At 41.2% G+C, this 19,817-nt stretch overlaps 1 protein-coding gene across 10 annotated transcripts in view; it reads left to right on the forward strand.

Moving 5' to 3' along the window:
- The window catches only part of HUWE1 (HECT, UBA and WWE domain containing E3 ubiquitin protein ligase 1), a 233,851-nt gene that overhangs the window by 78,197 nt on the left and 135,837 nt on the right, over nt 1–19,817 (forward strand). For 7 of the 10 annotated variants that reach the window (XM_073600232.1, XM_073600238.1, XM_073600237.1 and 4 more), the window contains 11 exons: nt 3,075–3,175; nt 3,340–3,490; nt 8,556–8,683; nt 9,492–9,632; nt 12,674–12,779; nt 12,976–13,080; nt 13,384–13,485; nt 15,117–15,197; nt 15,317–15,423; nt 16,987–17,164; nt 19,169–19,287. In XM_073600232.1, the coding sequence (XP_073456333.1) occupies nt 3,075–3,175; nt 3,340–3,490; nt 8,556–8,683; nt 9,492–9,632; nt 12,674–12,779; nt 12,976–13,080; nt 13,384–13,485; nt 15,117–15,197; nt 15,317–15,423; nt 16,987–17,164; nt 19,169–19,287 (1,319 nt within the window). The remainder of the gene's footprint in view (nt 1–3,074; nt 3,176–3,339; nt 3,491–8,555; nt 8,684–9,491; nt 9,633–12,673; nt 12,780–12,975; nt 13,081–13,383; nt 13,486–15,116; nt 15,198–15,316; nt 15,424–16,986; nt 17,165–19,168; nt 19,288–19,817) is intronic. The other 3 variants (XM_073600236.1, XM_073600241.1, XM_073600242.1) reach the window with 1 other exon arrangement.

The raw sequence follows: 19,817 nt of genomic DNA on the forward strand, positions 1-19,817 counted from the left end.
AAAGGGGTTACAAGGGTTTAATCCTAGCTGTAGAAGGATTGTGTTTTTTTACCTTGCAGGCAATGTGTGAAATCAGGCATTCTATAGCGTGTATAAAATTATGAACTTCAAACGCTGCCTGTAAATATAGTTAGTATAAACCTTGTAGATAATAGGCATGTGTAAACATTGTTTTGAAATTGTGTGTGTGTGTGTGTGTGTGTGTGTGTGTGTGTGTGTGTATGTATATATATATAGTGTGTGTGTATCTTTCTCTTTTTCTTTCTCTTTTTCTTTCTCTTTTTCTTTCTCTTTTTCTTTCTCTTTTTCTTTCTCTTTTTCTTTCTCTTTTTCTTTCTCTTTTTCTTTCTCTTTTTCTTTCTCTTTTTCTTTCTCTTTTTCTTTCTCTTTTTCTTTCTCGCACATATACAGTATCTCCCAAAAGTACACCCCTCACATTTTTTTAAATATTTTATTATATCTTTTCATGTGACAACACTGAAGAAATGACGCTTTGCTACAATTCAGAGTATTGAGTGTACAGCTTGTATAACGGTGTAAATTTGCTGTCCCCCTCAAAATAACTCGCCACGGACATTAAAGTGTTACTAAACTCAGTAATATGAAAATAGTTCATCCGTCCTCCCACAGCTTATAAATATTCTTTTTACATTAAAATAACTGCCACTATATACCTTTTTGGATGATCTGTATACCACGGCTACATCATAAACTAGTTTTTTCAGTGCTGAGAATTCATGAAGGAGGTGATTTTCACTGCAGCCTGTATACGCACCCACATGTGTGATGTCAATATCCTGTGACCTGGCTTTCTCTGAGAACAAGAAACTGTTCTCTCCAGCATAAAAGACACAACTGAACATATTCAGGTCTGCTACTCTGCCTGTGTTAGCTGGCCTTCCCCAGATAGACAGTGCAGGAGGGGCAGGATCTGTGCATACAGGATAAAACAGCATTTTTACACAATGCAGAGAATTAACCCCTTAAGTTCCACAGTGAGTATAACAAGCATGCTATGCTGCATATACTGACTGATTTTACTGTTGTGGGTTTAGTAACACTGTAATGTCTAAACCGCTGGCAACAAAAGTGAGTACACCCCTAAGTGCAAATGTCCAAATTGGGCCCAAAGTGTCAATATTTTGTGTGGCCACCATTATTTTCCAGCACTGCCTTAACCCTCTTGGGCATGGTGTTCACCAGAGCTTCAGATTGCCACTAGAGTCCTCTTCCATGACGACATCACAGAGCTGTGGGTGTTCGAGACCCTGCGCTCCTCCACCTTTCGTTTGAGAATGCCCAACAGATGCTCAATAGGGTTTAGGTTTTAAGACATCCTTGGCCAGTCCATCACCTTTACCCTCGGCTTCTTTAGCAAGGCAGTGGTCATCTTGGAGGTGTGTTTGGGGTGGTTATCATGTTGGAATACTGCTCTGCGGCCCACTCTCTGAAGGGAGGGGATCATGCTCTTCTTCAGTATGTCATAGTACATGTTAGCATTCATGGTTCCCTCAATGAATTGTGGCTCTCCAGTGCCAGCAGCACTCATGCAGCCCCAGACCATGACACTCCCACCACCATGCTTGACTGTAGGCAGGACACGCTTGTCTTTATACTCCTCACCTGGTTACCACCACACACACTTGACACCATCTGAACTAAATACGTTTTATCTTGGTCTCATCAGACCACAGGACATGGTTCCAGTAATCCATGTCCTTAGTCTGCTTGTCTTCAGCAAACTGTTTGTGGGCTTTCTTGTGCCTCATCCATAGAAGAGGCTTCCTTCTGGGATGACAGCCATGCAGACCAATTTGATGCAGTGTGCGGCGTATGGTCTGACCACTGACCCCTTCAACCTCTGCAGCAATGTTGGCAGCACTACTACGTCTGTTTCCCGAAGACAACCTCTGGATATGATGCTGAGCACGTGCACTCAACTTGTTTGGTCGACCATGGCGAGGCCTGTTCTGAGTGGAATCTGTCCTGTTAAACCACTCTATGGTCTTGGCCACCATGCTGCAGCTCAGTTTCAGGGTCTTGGCAATCTTCTTATAGCCTAGGCCAGTGATGGCAAACCTTGGCACCCCAGATGTTTTGGAACTACATTTCCCATGATGCTCATGCACTCTGCAGTGTAGTTGAGCATCATGGGAAATGTAGTTCCAAAACATCTGGAGTGCCAAGGTTCGCCATCACTGGCCTAGGCCATCTTTATGTAGAGCAACAATTCTTTTTTTCAGATCCTCAGAGAGTTCTTTGCCATGAGCTGCCATGTTGAACTTCCAGTGACCAGTATGAGAGTGATGACACCAAATCTCACACACCTGCTCCCCATTCACACCTTAGACCTTGTAACACTAACGAGTGACATGACACCAGGGAGGGAAAATGGATAATTGGGCCTAATTTTGACATTTTCACGTAGGGGTGTACTTACTTTTGTTTACATTGGTTTAGATGTTAATGTGAGTTATTTTGAGGGGACAACAAATTGACACTGTTATACAAGCTGTACTCTCACTACTTTACTTTGTAGCAAAGTGACATTTCTTCAGTGTTGTCACATGAAAAGATAGAAAAGAATATTTACAAAAACGGGAAGGGTGTATTCACTTTTGTAAGATACTGTGTGTATAGATGTATGTATCTATGTGTGTGTGTGTGTGTATATAATATATGTTAATTTTTTTGGTGTATATATTATAGGCAATGTGTGAAATTCTCCATTTAACACATTATCTGATTTCACACATTGCCTGTAACATATACATACCCAGACTATTTAAAAAAAAATATCTAGTGTGAAAAGTGCTTAAAGCTAAAGTGTATTTGCTTTTGCTTTGAGTGTACAAACCTCTTAGAATGAATCCCTGCTCTTAGGCCTCAGACCACTTCCAGGAAAGTAAACACATTCATCCTCTGCTGTGTGACCTAGAAGTTAGTGAATGGATTGGACTTTTGAGAAGCATGTCTGTTCTCTCCATTTTAAACATATTGTGGAGCCTTTTGAAAGCATACTGGTAGAAATCTTCAAAAGTTTAGGCCAAGACTTAAACTCTCTTTCCTTGCAGTTTATTCCAATGCATTGCAAGAATCGGCAAACAGTATCCTCTACAATGGGTTAATAGAGGAATTGGTGGATGTGTTACAGATAACAGACAAGCAGCTAATGGTATGATCTTCTTTCCAAGCTTCTGGTTTAATGTGTATGATAGTGTGTGTCTCCAGTTATTATATTCCTGAAAATATTTGTGCAAGTCACTGCTGTTTGTGTACAGCTTTTAATAAGGTGGTGTGGTTTATTTTTTTTATTTATTTTTTTTATTTTTTTTGTAGGACATTAAAGCTGCATCTCTAAGAACACTGACCTCTATAGTACACCTGGAAAGAACACCCAAACTAAGCAGCATCATAGATTGCACTGGAACTGCCTCTTACCATGGCTTCCTTCCTGTTCTAGTTCGAAACTGCATTCAAGCTATGATAGGTGAGATTTTATACTTTATTTTTGATCCTACAATTTTATTAAAGTGGAATACTGTCTTTAAAGGGATCAGTTGTCAAATGTTACCAATTGACCTTCACCGACTGTGTGGGATGCGCAAATAAAAGCAATCATGAAGGTTTTTGTAAATGTAGGTTGCTATAACTCTTCCAGCATACCAAAGAAGATGTAAGTCTTTAATGTAGTGATTATGGTATGTGTTTTTGAAAATCTTTAAAGGATCACCACTTAATAGGTTTTTTCCTTTTTTTTTATTTTCTAGATCTTTTATAGGTTGATGCTAGCTGCTAATTTATATTTTCTCTGTTGGATTCTAGTGCTGGACTGGCCAGCTGCTATGGCAGGTACTTAGTTTTGACAGGTACCTGCTCCCACTAGGCAGCTTAAGTGCAAGTTATCTTGTTGTAGCTGCAGACTTAATAAACATAAAAATGAGTGGAACTCAGCTTTAAGAGGCAGTAAAAAGGAATGTTGACTACCACCCTTGGTTCTCTTTCACATGAGCATCATTCATTTAGTCACGTTTTTTTTCAAAGAAAAAAATTGATTCAATTTTCTATCAGTTATATTAGTTTGCACATTTTCTTTTCAGTTCAGGTTTCTTCAGTTTACAGCAGTTTGCACTTCAGTTCAGTTTACATCAGTCTTCATAGCTTTTTCTCTAAGCATCTTCCATTGACAGCCCATGAGACCTAGGGCTCCTCCTACCAGGACAGTAATAATGTCGTTTCCCCCCCCCCCCCACCAGATACGGTCCTCCAGACCTCGTCGGTTATTAGTGTTTTCTTCGGGCAGAGGGTAACATGTTCCTGGAACCTGGTCCCCTTGGTGACATGAGCAGGTGCTCTTATGGCTGTTTGGGGTGTATCACTGACCTTTCTCCTCTGCCAGAAGCAGCATCTCCTCTGGGGAAGCTGATTGTACTGCTGCTGTTCCCTGTTCTCAGTCCCTTGAGAGGGCCAAGACTGCGGTGATGTCGGGCCCCATAGCGCGGGTTGCATAGCAGCACGGTATCCTTTCCCCGCTGACAGCGTGGCTTGTATGTGCAGGGGAAAGAGGAAGCTGTGGCGCTCGAGGGGGTGGAGATACTGCGCTCCAAGCTGGCCCACAGGAAGTATCCATTGAGGGTCACCTCCGGGGCATATGACGTCATCATCGGGCGCCGGAGACGCTGGTTCCGGTCTCCATAAACTGCGCGAACAGGGGACGCTGGCTGCTGGTGTTCAAATGGTGAAGAAGCAGCAGAGGCTGTGGACTAACAGAGGGGCAGGATGGATCCTTCTGCAGTACCTTCGCTGGCAGCGGATACGGTCTCCAACACCAGCACCTCACAGGTAAGCCTTGAGTGTTTTGTCAACCTCCTTGCTCTCCTTGTGAGTGTTCCCTCACCCCCCCACCTCTGTAGAAATGGGTGTAAGGGGACATTTTCCTCTCTCCTGCACGAGGTGTTACGGAGTGATGGGTGGCTTAAGATTACATTATGGGTCATTTATTTTGTCTTGCAGGCCAAGACCCAGGACAAGTCCCAAACGCAGCCACCAAAAGGGAAATGTGCGGTTTGCGGAAACAAATTGAGCTCCGCTTGGAGCAAAGCAGTTTGCCGCACCTGTATAGAAGGCCTGGTAAAGGATGACCCGGTAGCCTCCTGTCAGAAAATGCTGACTTCTGTTAGAGATGAGCTGGCGTCTACCTTTAGCTCATTTAAAACTCTAATTGACAAGCTTCAGCCTCCTGAAAAACATAGGGTCCGTCTCCAATTAGGGCTTTGGTTGGTAGCGCTCCACAGCAGATTGCAGAGAGTGAAGACTCTGAGGCTGAACCCAGATCTACCCGTTCTTCTCCGGAAGGGGAATATACAGGGCTCGGGCATAGAGAATCCACAAGGGGCTCGAGGTTTAAGTTATCTTTAGAAGATGTTGATGACTTATTAAAGGATATCTATACAACACTTGAGTTGGAAGAGGAGGAGGTACAATTGTCTAAACATGATCTTATGTACAAGGGTTTGCATAAGAAAAAGTCCTAGAGTTTTTCCAGTGCATAGTTCCCTTCTTGATACTATCAAACTGGAATGGGAAAATCCAGAGAGACAACCTTTCTTTTCTGGTAACCTAAAAAGAGAGCTTCTAGCGGTTCAAAGAGTCTTGCAGACATTTCAGACGGAAATCAGGGGTCACAATCTCCAGATTCTATCCCACAATATTGCGACAGTTGCATACCTCAACAAACAGGGAGGTACGAGGAGTTGGATACTTCAGTCTATTGCCCAGGAGATTTTATCATGGGCAGAAGGGAAACAAGCCTAAATTACAGCAGTGCACCTGAAGGGGACATAAAACTGGCAGATTATCTTAGCCGCTACCGGGTAGATTGAAACAATTGGTCCCTTTATCCCGAAGTCTTTATGGATCTCATCGACAGATGGGGATGTCCCGAAGTGGACCTGTTCGCAAATCAGAACGATCGTAAGACAGAGAAGTTCTTTTCTCTGAATCCAGCAGATCAATCATCAGGGATCAATGCTCTGGCGAATCTGTGGCCATTCGGCCTCTGTTGCGCCTTCCCACCGATCAGACTTATTCCGTAAGTCCTCCGGAAGTTTCTTCTAGAAGAAACAGATCTTATCCTAATCGCCCCTTTGTGGCCCAAGAGGCCATGGTTTCCCCTGCTACAGACTCTGGTATCGGAGCCTCCACTGATTCTTCCGAAGAGAGAAGACTTACTATCGCAGAGTCCAGTGTCACACCCACAGGTGGTTTCCTTGAGCTTTATGGCTTGGTATCTGTCAGAGAACCCTTGGGCACTCAGTATCTTTTCTTCAAAGTAGTCAAGACTCTGGTAAATTGCAGAAAACCAGTCACTAGAGCCATATATTCCAAGGTTTGGAAAAAATGTAACTTGTGGTTATCTGAAAATCAAAGATTAACTCATGATGTTCCTTCAATTTTGGAATTTTTTCAAGAGGGTGTCGACAAAGGTCTTTCAGTTAGTACCTTAAAGGTAGAGGCGGCAGCTATCAGTGTTTTCTTCCAGTTTTCTCTCCTGTAAAATTCCACTACAGCTAGATTTTTCAAATCAATTTCTAGGGCCAGGCCAGTAGTGGTGAGAAGTTGTCCAACTTGGGACCTGTCCCTGGTGCTTCAAACGCTGGTTGAATTTCCTTTTGAGCCCCTAGAGGATATTTCAGTTAAGTTACTTACATTAAAAACAATTTTTCTTGTAGCAATTACCTCAGCTCGTAGGGTAAGTGAGTTAAAGGCCCTATCAGTGAGGGAACCTTTCCTCACAATTTTGGAGTATCGAGGAGTTTTAAGAACTGATCCAGGTTTTTTTTTGCCTAAGGTGGCCAGTACATTCCACAGATCTCAGGACATTGTACTGCCAACCTTTTGTAGTTCGCCACAGGGCGACCAAGAAAAAGTTTAGATTTTAAAACGGAAGCATTCTCCTCGTCTATCTTGAGGTCACCAAGACCTTTAGAAAAACTGATGCCTTGTTTGTCCTCTTTTTTTAGGAACACACAAGGGGAAAGTGCATCTAAAGCCACATTGGCTAGATGGATAAAGCAAGCTATCTCAGAAACTTACAAAATTAGGGAAGTTCCTCCGCCTTTTGTTACTGTTACACAATTACCTATGAAGGAAATATTTTCTACTTATTGACCGAACAAAATATGGATGTTGCAAAGTCATTTAAAATAAAACTGGCCTGGTCACTGTTCTTACCTCCAAATGGTAAATAAATATGGACAGCCTGCTGTGAGACTGAAAGGCTGCCATATCAAGGTTGGTAATGAGGTCCACAACCCTGACAGCACGCGTCACAAATGTGATCTGGTCCTGTTCGTCTCCTAGGAACTTTATCACCTAAGAAACATGAAGCCGAAAGAGAAAAGTACAGAGCTCTTAGCAACACAGCAACTGCCAGCATATTGGCAAGTTGCTGCCATGGTGACAATGGCATCAAAAAATTCTATTAAAAAAATAAAAATTCAAGCACTCAGATACTAAACATTACATAAATGCAATTTTACAATTTTATGCAAATGCAATTTTACTCAACAAGAGTCTTGTCTGCGTCTTGGGCTGAGAGGGCTGGTGCCTCACTGGAACAAATTTGCAGGGCTGCCACATGGTCCAGTTATTCAACCTTCATTAAACATCGCCTGGATCTCCTATCTGCTCAGGAGCAGGCGTTTGTTCGTAAGGTCCTTCAGACAGTTTTCCCTCCCTAGACTGGTAAGTTCTGGCTCATAGTCTCATGGGCTGTCCTGAAAGACGCTTAGAGAAAAACTGAGTTAGACTTACCGGTAACTCATTTTGAGAGAGTCTTCCAGGACAGCCAGATTCCCACCTGGTTTTGTCTGAAGTTATGTGTATTATGCATATGTTTTACAGGGATCCTATGGTTCTTGGGAATACTGACATGGGTCCTGGAGGACTGCCCTTTTATCTGGTGGGGGTAACGTGTTTCCTGTCCTAGTAGGTGGAGCCATAGGTCTCATGGGTTGTTCTGGAAGACTCTCAGAAAAGGACCAGTAAGTCTAACTCAGCTTTTTTTCTTTGTTGCAAAGGCTATCAGAGGTGACAAAAGTATAAACAAAAGTTTCTTGCCTAAAAACGGACATAAGTGAAACGCGTGTAAACCCTTTACATTCATTCTGTTATAACTAATTTGGACGTTAGCTGTTTATCTGCCCACTTATAGACCTGTATCGTGGTTCAGTCTGGATCCATGTGAAAAACTGACAGATGGATCTAGACTGAACACCCATGTGAAATGGGCCTTGCTTCGTCTTTTTAGTGCTTTCCTAGGAAGGCAGGGTCTTGCGTTCAGCATCCACTATGTCTAAGTGGTACAGGTTTTGTCCTGCATATGACTTTGCCTATGCATTCATGAAAACTGTGTTTTAAAATGGCCAACAGTGTAATGTACTATTGATAACTGTTGGTATATAATGTTTGTATCATTTTCAGCTTTGGGTAAATGTATGGTTTGAATCTACACAATATTAATTCTGCCTGTGACTTTTTTTTTTTTTTTGCAGACCCTACCATGGAGCCATATCCTCACCAATTTGCCACAGCTCTCTTTTCCTTCTTGTATCATCTAGCCAGTTATGATGCTGGTGGGGAGGCATTGGTTTCCTGTGGCATGATGGAAGCACTTTTAAAGGTACTTATTTCTGTTAAAAAAAAAAAAAAAAAGACACTTCTTAAAAAGTTTTATTGTGTTCTTCAGCCCTTTTATGTGTTGGTATACTTTTTTTTAACGTGAAAGTTGTTGTTTTTTTTTGTTTTTTGTTTTTTTATTTCAGTTTTTAAAATATTTGTTTAGGACCTATAAAGTCCTTATTTCGTACACCTTTTTTTAACAAAAGACCTAAAGAAAGTACAATAATTAACAAGGCATAAATACCCAGGGAGACGGTGGGGTTACAAAGCAACAAGGTCAGGAACACTAACTATTTTTGGAGGATACCTTCCTGTGTGTGATTACTAGGTCATCTCTGAATTAATCTCATGTTTGGGTAGCACCCTGGTTCCTATTCGTCTGTGGTGACCCAAGCTGTCAGCGACAGTGGGGATTGCGATTCATTAGCCACACGTCAGCTGCTAGTGCTAAAACAAAGAAGAAAGGGATTAATAAAGGTGCTCTTGATCTTCAAGATGGTTGCTATGCACTTACCACCCTACTGCACCAATATTTTTTTTAATAATCCTGTCTTCAAAGATCTTATGCCTGGCTAGTGTTTTTTTTTTTTTTTTTTTTTTTTTGTCTAGATAGGGGTTTAAGTGGGAACAGGAAGGAAAAAAGTCTGTAAAATTGCATTTATGTAATGTGTAATGAGTGCTTGAATTTTTATTTTTTTAATAGAATTTTTTGATGCCATTGTCACCATGGCAGCAACTTGCCAATATGCTGGCAGTTGCTGTGTTGCTAAGAGCTCTGTACTTTTCTCTTTTGGCTTCATGTTTCTTAGGTGATAAAGTTCCTAGGAGACGAACAGGACCAGATCACATTTGTGACGCGTGCTGTCAGGGTTGTGGACCTCATTACCAACCTTGATATGGCAGCCTTTCAGTCTCACAGCGGGCTGTCCATATTTATTTATCGTTTGGAGGTAAGAACAGTGACCAGGCCAGTTTTATTTTTTATTTTAAATGACTTTGCAACATCCATATTTTGTTCGGTCAATAAGTAGAAAATATTTCCTTCATGGGTAATTGTGTTGGGGGGGGGGGATGGGACTTTACCTCATAAAGTTCTGCTAGAAAATGTGGAATCTTTTTTGCAGGTGTACATAACACAAAGCAGCCAATTAGATACACCAGTGGCTGTGGGTGACATCAGCCCAGATTTTCCACTGGTTCTAAGATGGTTCTTTCTGTGGGATACTAGATAAACCAACATCCTGCAGATGCTTTAAGCTCACCCTGGCACCATCTCTGGCCAAGTTTTGCCTCTGATCCTTGGCTGCTTTTTGAGGGATTGCATCTGTTCGGACCTGCTCTTAACATTTTCATTAGCAACACCACCGGTGAACAGGGCACGCTCCGGCCTCAATGCAGAAGGTTTGTGGAAGTATCTAAGGCTTTCCGCTCTGCTCTTCCCTCTATTGCTGAAGGTGTGCTTGATTATCCAGCTGTGTTTCTGGGTACTTCTTCCCAGCGTTTGTATACTCGGCTCACCCTCTGAAGCTCTCATGCTAAACCCCTAACATATTTTCCTGTTCAGCTGTCCATCAGTCTTCTGATATGATGGCTTTCATGGGCACCACTACTTCTCAGTCTTTGTTACGCTTCCCACTCCCTGGAAATTTTTTTTCCTCCCTTCACATGAACTTGCCTTTGACAGACATTCCCCACTTGGACTTAAATCATACCTTTTTAATGGGTAGTTTTCTATCCGCGGTTACTATTGGTCCCTTTGATTTTTGCTACCAGTCAATCCCATTTCTCTACTGAGAAAGCTCCAGATCTACAATTAGGAGTATACTCCCAGCTGGGGGTCTGAGATGTGGGGGGTGCTCTTTAGGATGTTATGTCGTAAGAGCTCTCTACTTTTCTATGTTACTACAAGATTAGTTGTCCAAGTCGTTGGTTCTCCACCTCAGTCCTCAAGTACTGGACCATGTTTTGGAAATTTCTCTTAGATAAAATAGCTGTCCAAAATACCAAGCCATTGACTCCTGATTTAAAGCTCCTGTGCAAGATGAAGGAAAACCTGCTAACATGGCCTGTTGGGGGTACTTGAGGACTGAGGTTGAGAACCACTGGTCTAAGTAACCTTTTACTCATATGGGATCTTCTCTCTCAGCTGCTAGGGTTTAGGAGTACAAGGCTTGGACTTCCTCCCTTTCTTATTTGGACCAGCTAGTCTTATTTTGAACTTATGCTGTCCAAGCTTCCCATAAACGTTTGTTTTTCGTTGGGTCTGTGTCTAGCAATTTGTTTTTTCCTTCTGTTGACTTTATCAGTTGTTGGTCTGTAGTTACACCCATTTTTTGTTTTTTTTCTTTCCCCAGTTATTTTGGTGGATTGCTGGTTTGCTTCAACATTTCTCTTAAGTTTCCCCCTGTCAGTGATTTCTTTGTCTTTCTCTGATACATCAGATTTACCCTCCTGTCTTTCCCCTTGGTCATGGCGATTTTCTGTTAGAGGTTTTCCATCCCCAATTCTGATTCCAATATCTCGGTTTAGCCCCTATGAGTTCCAAAACTCCTGGCAGGGGAAACACTGCTTAAAAACATGCTTAAAGGGGTTGTAAAGGCTCACTCCCTCCACGGGTTCCTGGCTCTTGATTGGATAGAAGCGCAGCCATTGGCTCCCGCTGCTGTCAATCAAATCCAATGATGCGGGGGGCAGGGCCGGTGGTGTCTCCAAGGGGGTTATCTAATACGGGGAGGAGCCACCGAGGGACCCCAGAAATGGATGTTCGGGGCCACTCTGCAATACGAGCTGCACAGTGGAGGATAAGTATGACATGTTTGTTTAAAAAAAAAATAAAAAACGATCCTTTAGTATCACTTTAAAACGGTGTTGCACATGGGTTTAGGCATGTCAAGAGTTTGAGCATTAGTGGATTCCTTTGGCCAGAATAACTTTCTGGTCATTGGAATGCATGAATGCTCAGCCGCTAGACACGATTAGGGGTGTTAAGCATTTTTCCTGCTGTTCATCCCCCCTCTTGAACACTCCGTGTGTGTGTGTGTGTGTGTGTGGTGTTTTTTTTTTTCTTTTTTTTCTTTGTTTCCTTTTAAGCCTGTAAACTCTCTAACTCAATTAGGCCTGTAAAGCCTGTGTGTATGAACATAGGGGTGACTGAAAAAAGCTAATTTTTTATTTTTTACATCTAGTGTAGTGCCTTTTTGTTTTATGATTAACTATATTTTTAGGTGTAGAATGATGATCTTGGATTAAATCTGTATTCAGAGGATTACTTAATGTACCAAATCTCTTCATTTTTTGTGGCATCCCCTTTTACTTTGAAGATTGAAGTACTGTGAGTTGTATGCCCATTCTCCTCCTAAAAGATGATCACAAATATTGACTTAAAGTTAGTTTATGAATCTGAGCTGTGAGTCGGAACATAGTATCCCTTTTTTGGGATATTTCAATTGTTTCCAAGTTTCAAGTTTGCATATTTTTCCTCAATCTCCCTTCAAATTATAATTTTGTCTTGTGCCATACCTGATCCTGCTTAGCATCTTTACTCCTCCACTGACATTGCATCACTTGGAGTTTTCATTGCCTGGGGTAAAAGAGAGAGATAACAGGAGGAAAGCACCTCTCTTCGTGTTTTTACCGTGTCTCAGTGGGAGGTTTCTGATCACTGCAGAGATACTGCTGCTTCCACACAAAGCAGCAGTTCTGGTCTGCAGCATAATCTAGGACACAGGATTTGTACTTATTTATTATTATTTTTTTTTTTTTGTGGCTACTTTACAAAGAGAAATAATGGAAGAACATGGAGAACTTGCCATTTCTCTGCACATTATATTTATTTTCATTATTTCTCTGAAACTTCAGTTGAGCTTTAGTAAGAGACTAGATTAGCTTCAGCATACAGTATGCTATGTTTGCATTTATTGAGAATTGTACTGTGGCTGTCATGGCTTATCGTTTTCTTTTTTTTTTTTTTTTTTTTCCCTCTTCTAATTAGCACGAAGTTGACTTGTGCAGGAAAGAGTGTCCATTTGTCATTAAACCAAAAATCCAGCGCCCCGCTACTGTTCAGGAAGGGGAAGAGATGGAAACGGACATGGAAGGTAATTTAAAAAAAAGGGAAATTGTTACGTGAGAACAATCATTTGGTAATTAAGACTTCATATTCCACAGCTGTTTTTATTGTCTTGTGTTTACCTTTTATCTTTCTTATCCACCCCCCACCCCCCTTCTTCCTAACTAATGTTACTTTTGACATGTTAAATTTGTTGTGTGAAGTAATTGTACAATATATTCCAGTGTCTGATGTGGCCATGGAGAGCAGTCCAGGGCCTTCCACCTCTACTGAACCTCGACCTTTGCCCACCAGCAGTAGCACTGGGAGCATAGTGATGCCACGTTCTGGTAAGGCTCTGATCTAAGAGACTTGGCTAAGCACCATTTGAGTCTAAAATAAAAAAAGCTCAATTTCTTATTTATAATTAAAACTTGGTCTTCCTGTGGGAGTTTGAGAAGGGGAGTTTATCACATATCATTGTTAGGCATGACAGAGTTCACAAGAAATAAAGACCTACATATTCTGAGTCTTTGGAAATGTCTGTTATAACCATTATTTGAAAGATTTTTTTTATCTTCTAGTTTTTTTTTTTTTCATCTTTATAGTAATGACAATTAGGATAACATTATACATTTTATTTTGATTTCTAGGTGTGCAGTGCATTCCCCAAAGAGCGGCCTTGTTGAAATCTATGCTAAACTTCTTGAAGAAAGCCATTCAAGATCCAGCTTTTTCAGATGGCATTCGGCATGGTATGTACCCTTTTTTGTTTTTGTTTGTGTATCTATACCAGTAACGTTTTTTTGATGAGTCTTCTGATAAAGTGATGAAGGATTGGATCCATCAAAATTTTCACTGCAGTCAATGGCTCCATTGAAAGGTGGTTGTGGTTTTTCACTTCGTCTGGTAAAAAAAAAAAAAATTCCCCAGGACAGGAAGTGAGGGAAAATCTTTCTAAGGCCACGTACACACGGGCGGACTTTTCGACCGGACTGGTCCGACAGACTTTCCAGCGGACTTTTGACGGACTTCCGACTGACTTTTTAAGGAACGGACTTGACTACACACGATCACACCAAAGTCCGACAGATTCGTACGTGATGACGTTCACCGGACTAAAATAAGGAAGTTGATAGCCAATAGCTGCCCTAGAGTCGGTTTTTGTCCGTCAGACTAGCATACAGACGAGCGGATTTCTGGGTCCGGCAGAGTTACGACATAAAGATTTGAAGCATGTTCCAAATCTAAAGTCCGTCAGATTTGTGACTGGAAAAGTCCGCTGAAGGTCCGGTGAAACCCACACATGATCGGATTGTCCGCCGGATTTGGTCCGTCGGACAGGTCCGGTCAAAGTCCAACCGTGTGTACGCTGCATAAGGCCCCTTTCACGCTGTCGGACCGTTCAGGTCCGCCTGTCAGTTTTTTCGGCGGACCTGAACTGGCGCTCCATGCTAGTCTATGGAGCGACTGATGTCAGCGGTGACATGTCCGCTGACGTCCGGCCCAGTCCGATTCGCTAAAATCAGAGGGATGCCCCTACGTTCGAATCCGTCCCATCGAATCGGGTGAGATCTGATGAAAACGGACATGCTGTCCGTTTTCGTCCGATCTCTCCATAGTGACTAGCGGCGCTCAACAAACCCCTCCCCGCTCAGTGAGCAGAGAGGGCCCTGTCATCCGCCGGATCAACGGAGAGCTCTCCCGCTGAGCTGGCGGACTCCGAGGCAGCGGATCCGCCTCATGAGAATGATGCCTAACCGTAACAGTTTTTTTTATATTGGGGAATTCTAGAACCTTTGTCAGCCTTCCATGGTCTGCTCTCGATTTATAAATCTCTTCTCACTTCGGGCACTTTCACACTGGGGCAGGGGGCATTGGCGGTGAAGCGCCGCTATTTTTAGCGGCACTTTACCATAGTTTTTTCGGCCGCTAGCGGGGTGCTTTTAACCCCCACTAGCTGCCGAAAAAGGGTTAAAAGCGCCACTGCCGAAGCACTTTGTGGGCACTTCGGCAGCGCTGGCCATTGATTTCAATGGCAGGTGCATTCTAGGAGCGGTGTATTCACCACTCCCGCAATGCCCCAAAGATGCCGCTTGCAGGACTCTTTTTCCTTTTCACACTGGGGTGGCAGGGGAGGTGTTTTTTCGGGCGCTATTTTTAGCCCTTTAGCGCCTGAAAAACGCCCCAGTCTGAAAGTAGCCTTCCTGTCTGGTAAAAGGTTGTCCCCTGGATAGAAAGTGTGGCGATCTTTCATAACAGAGACTCAGATAGTAGTAAAACCTTAGAGGAGGGATTCTAAGCTTTCCCCATTCTATCAAAATTGGGGGAAACATTTTTAAGTTTTTAAACTTTTTTTTTTTTTTAATTTTTTTTTATATACAAGTAATGGATGGTACCCTTCCTACATCTCTGAAACACATTATCAGCAATGCAGAGTACTATGGACCTTCTCTCTTCTTGCTGGGTAAGTTCAATCACAAATGTAAAACTGTTTCTTTTCGTTGTATTAATTTCTGCGTTCTGTATAATGTAACGTGTTCAATTTTTTTTTTTTTTTTTTTGTGCTTCTTCCCCCACTTTCAGCCACTGAAGTGGTAACAGTTTTTGTATTCCAAGAGCCCTCACTCCTCTCATCTCTTCAAGATAATGGTCTTACTGATGTGATGTTGCACGCTCTTCTTATCAAAGATGTAAGTTGTGCTGCTTTCTAAGGTGATCTTTTGGGGGTTACAAAGCCGTCTAATCTTGGATCCGAGATCTTGTTTTATTAATGTCCCTATTTCAATGTAGACAGCACTGGCCCATGTTAATTCTCCAGCTGAATATGGATACATTTGACCTTTCCTACAGAGCAGAACTAATCCATAGGCTAAGGGAGAAAATAAAGTCTTTTTTGAATTTTTAGTATTGCTGCTGTAGTAGAAGGAAGTGTAAATTCACTTGACCTTTACATTTTTCTTATTGGTTGTTGGCGTAAACCTTTTTGATTCATGCCACTCATGCTTTTTTTAATCTATAGATACAACAGTGCATATAAAGAGCTTATCTGAGTGTATCAAAGCTGGGTATTTACTAGAATTTCAAACAAACATTCTTAGTAAAATTTGTTGCGAAAAATTCTCAGAACATTCAAAAGTAGTTAAATATTTTCTTTTCTTTTTAAATCTTAGATTTTGAAATGAGTTGAATTGCCAAACAAAAACCACCACTGTTAGAAATGTATACATTTGAGAAAAATTTTCCATGCTGCTGTTTCAAATTTTTTTGTCACTGCGGTCGAAAACGAACGTTTGCTTTTACCCCACTAATTTGAGAAACAAACCTTGTTAAAACTTTGTCGAACTGAATTCTACTAGTGTATACCCAGCTAATTAGATTTAGGGCTTATATTGGTGTTTTCTTTCTTTTTGAAGTACATTTGAGATGCACCTCAAATGCTGGTAAGCAGATTGTCATTGACTTGAATAGATTAGAGTTTCTGACAGTTCAGAGGCTGCATTTGATCTGCTTTCTATTGTGTTTCTTCACATCCTGCCAAGGTGCGCTTAAAATGCAGGCAGAGCAGGTCGAACAAAGGCTTTTTCTTGTCAAATGCTGGTTTTGTATTTGAATGCAGGCATTTGAACCTGCTGTGTTCGAATGGGAAAGACTGCGTTTGACAAGAATGACTGTCTACATGAGCCCATATTGGATAATACAATTTCGAGGGTGAACGTTTGAATCTGTTTGAGTAATAAAGTTCTCCTGTTGCAAATAAAATAAATAAGGCCCAATTCTATTTCTCATTATTCATGCTGGACACAATAGTCATCAAAAGTATGTATACTACAATGCCAGGGAAGTGGGGACTTAGAACTTAGTTCTTGCATTTTTGTTTGTATTTTGAATTGCTACACAAGTATTCATGGTCTTGCAGTGAAGATATTGAGAACCAAGTATACATGTGTGCATGTATTGCATAACACATCTATTTGTTTTGTTTATAGTTTTATATGTCACCAAAATTGTTCCCTGCTCTTCAGGAAACGTTAAACTAATTGGTCATTTCTTCCTCCCAGAGGAACTTGCACCATATTGTCCCTAGTGAAAATATACAGACATCTTCGGATTCATTAATCTTGGTTTTTAGTATTACAAAATAATGGTCTTTTTGTATTTTATTTATTTTTTTAATTTTTTTTTTTTGTTTCTAAACTTGACGTGATCATTTGTTAAATCTTGACATTCTAAAACTAAAATCTTTTGTTAAACAGGTTCCTGCTACCCGGGAAGTTCTAGGCTCCTTACCAAATGTATTCAGTGCACTGTGTCTGAATGCCCGTGGTTTGCAGTCATTTGTACAGTGCCAACCTTTTGAGAGATTGTTTAAAGTGTTGCTTTCTCCGGACTACCTTCCTGCCATGCGGCGGCGGCGGAGCTCTGATCCTTTAGGTATGCACTAAAACTTAACATACAAATTTAAAGCCCAACTCTAAGCAAAACTGTTTTATGCTTTTGGTATAGTGGGACGGAGAAGAACCTCTGTTAGATTTTTATTTCTGTATGTCGTGTTTGAATTTCAAATTGGAATTTCCTTAGTTTGCTGTCCTGGTGACAGATGTCTTTTGTATAGAAAGTGTATGTTAGGAAATCTCCCCTCATTGTAATAAAAACCTGACAGAGGTATTGGCCCTTGTTCACACTATATAAAGCCCTTGCCTTGTTGAGTTGGGCAATACCAGATTGCTATATTGTAATTGATAGCACTTAAAGTGGAACTACACTTAATCTGAGCACCACAAACCAAAAATGCTATTTAATTCATTTTCAATATTCAAGGCAGACTAACTCATCCATCCATGTCTCCATGCTTTTATTTTGTTGCAAAATCACTTTGAAAAACACGCCCTAGCATTTCTGGCCATGGCCATCTTGAGTAAGGGCAGATTTATTTTGCAATTTACTTCCTGGAATCCACTTGCCCTTAGCTCAGGAATGTAAGCAGATGAGGGTGTGCTTATCTTAGAAAGCCCCCCTTCTCTACTGAAGACTCTTGGGATGTATGACCTCATTTGCCTAGATATAGACTGAACTGAAGAAATTTAAAATAAGCTAATATGATATACTTTTCTTATCCGTTTACTAATGCTAGCAGCATGAGACTTAAAAATATTCATTAAGAGAGTGAAGTTCCACTTTAAATGGCAGCAGCAAATGGACACTTCCACAGATATCATCTAAAGCTGATCTCCCACAATGTTTTTAGTTTGTTTAACATAATCATTCTGACACTTACTGCTGCAAAGAGTTTTCTCTTTTCATAACTCAGCAGTGATCTACACATTCTTGTATCCAATAGCAACTAGTTGTGATTCCGTTACATCCATCCAATGTGAATTTTGTTTGGTTCCTATGGATTGATGTCCCTTGTGTTGTGCTGTTTGCCTTTAGAGAGACTGTCAGGTGCCCATTCAGGGCAAAGTGACAGTGTTTACTCATGGCTCATCTACCCAGGCTCCCTTTTTTTGACACCATGCAGCAATCCACCTTGGTTATTCTCCAGTTTTGATCCCTCGCATAATAATGCTTAGGACTGGGAATTGTATGATCAGGCTTGAGCACTGTCACGTAGGGTAGATTACATGTTACCCCATACCTGGAAGACCTGCTGTGTTAGTGATGGAGATGGGGGCATGGATAGGTGAGCGTCCTGAATGGGCAAAGTGGGAGTACCGCTTTAAGCCTGTTTGGGTGCTACTTTATAAATTTGATCGGGATATCTGCATGACCATTGCATTTATTAAGATGTTTGCTTTAGTTTATTTTTTTTAGCTTGTCTAGAAATATTGCACTTTAGTTAACAAATCTTTCATAGTTGCTGTTTTTTTTGTTTTTTTTTTTGTTTTTTTTTTTAAGAAGTTAGAAAACAAAAGGAAACCTGTCAGAATTGAAACGGGACCTTCCGTTGCTGATTTTATTTTTATTTTTTTCAGTGGTGCTAGGTCTGTGGCTGGTATGCTTGTTTTGAATAATTGCTTGCTGAGTGACTTACCCAGAACAAACATAAAGCCAGTGAGGTGTCAGGACACCTACAGTATATGCAATGGCACCCCCCTTGTTTCTATGTTGACATGTTTCTTTTACTTTTCAAAAGGCCTAATGTTAACGATTTTTTCACAGGCAGGTCCTTATGCACCGCAGTGAAATATTTGCTCTCCCAGCAGCCATATATATATTAAGCCTATGATGAATATTAACTTTTTTGATATAGTAGTGCAAAACTTTCCCTTTGTAGCTATCCAAGGCTCAGTCCTTAGCCTGAATGATCAATCCTTGGTATTTCCCCAAACTCTCTAAACCACCTCTAACCCCTGCTGAAGAGACCTGTAGTGCAGATTAGAATAGTGCTCTTCAGGTCTCTAGCTGAGGGATTAAGAGGCCCGTGGTCTCTTCCAGCTTTGACATCTCTCCGGTCTCCTGCAGGCGATACAGCCTCTAACCTGGGCAGTGCTGTTGATGAGCTGATGAGGCACCAGCCCACTTTAAAAACAGATGCCACCACTGCTATCATTAAGGTAAGCCTTTTACTTATCTCTCGGGTGAGGTGGGCATAATTGAAAATCTTTTAAAATGAGTTAGATGTAAATATGGTTCAGTTGAGTATATTATATTTAATTTTAATATTTATTTTATTTATTTATTGCTTATGTTGTAAATGACTATTTGTAGTGTGCATTTCACTAGAAGTTGTACTTGGTGTTACTAAACCCACAACAGTAAAATCAGTTTGTATATGCAATAAAGCTTGCTTGTGAAACCTATGGGATTATCCCTCCACATTTTGTAAAAAATGCTGTTTGATCCTGTGTTCTCTGATCCTCCCCTTCTACTGTCCCCAATCCATCTCCTGATAGAACAGAGCCTTGGGGGGCACTCTGCACATGCTCAGTTTGGTGTGTATTGCTAGAAATTTTTTTTTTTTTTTTTTTTTCTTGGGAGGGTGCATGTGATCAGCACTGTCCAGAGCAGTGGTTCTCAACCCGGGGGTCGAATGACGATTTGCCAGGGGTCACCGAATTCTGCGCTGTTCTCTCCCAGCTATTGA

Source organism: Aquarana catesbeiana, linkage group LG09 (genome assembly GCF_042186555.1).
Source record: "Aquarana catesbeiana isolate 2022-GZ linkage group LG09, ASM4218655v1, whole genome shotgun sequence".
NCBI classification, from domain to species: domain Eukaryota; kingdom Metazoa; phylum Chordata; class Amphibia; order Anura; family Ranidae; genus Aquarana; species Aquarana catesbeiana.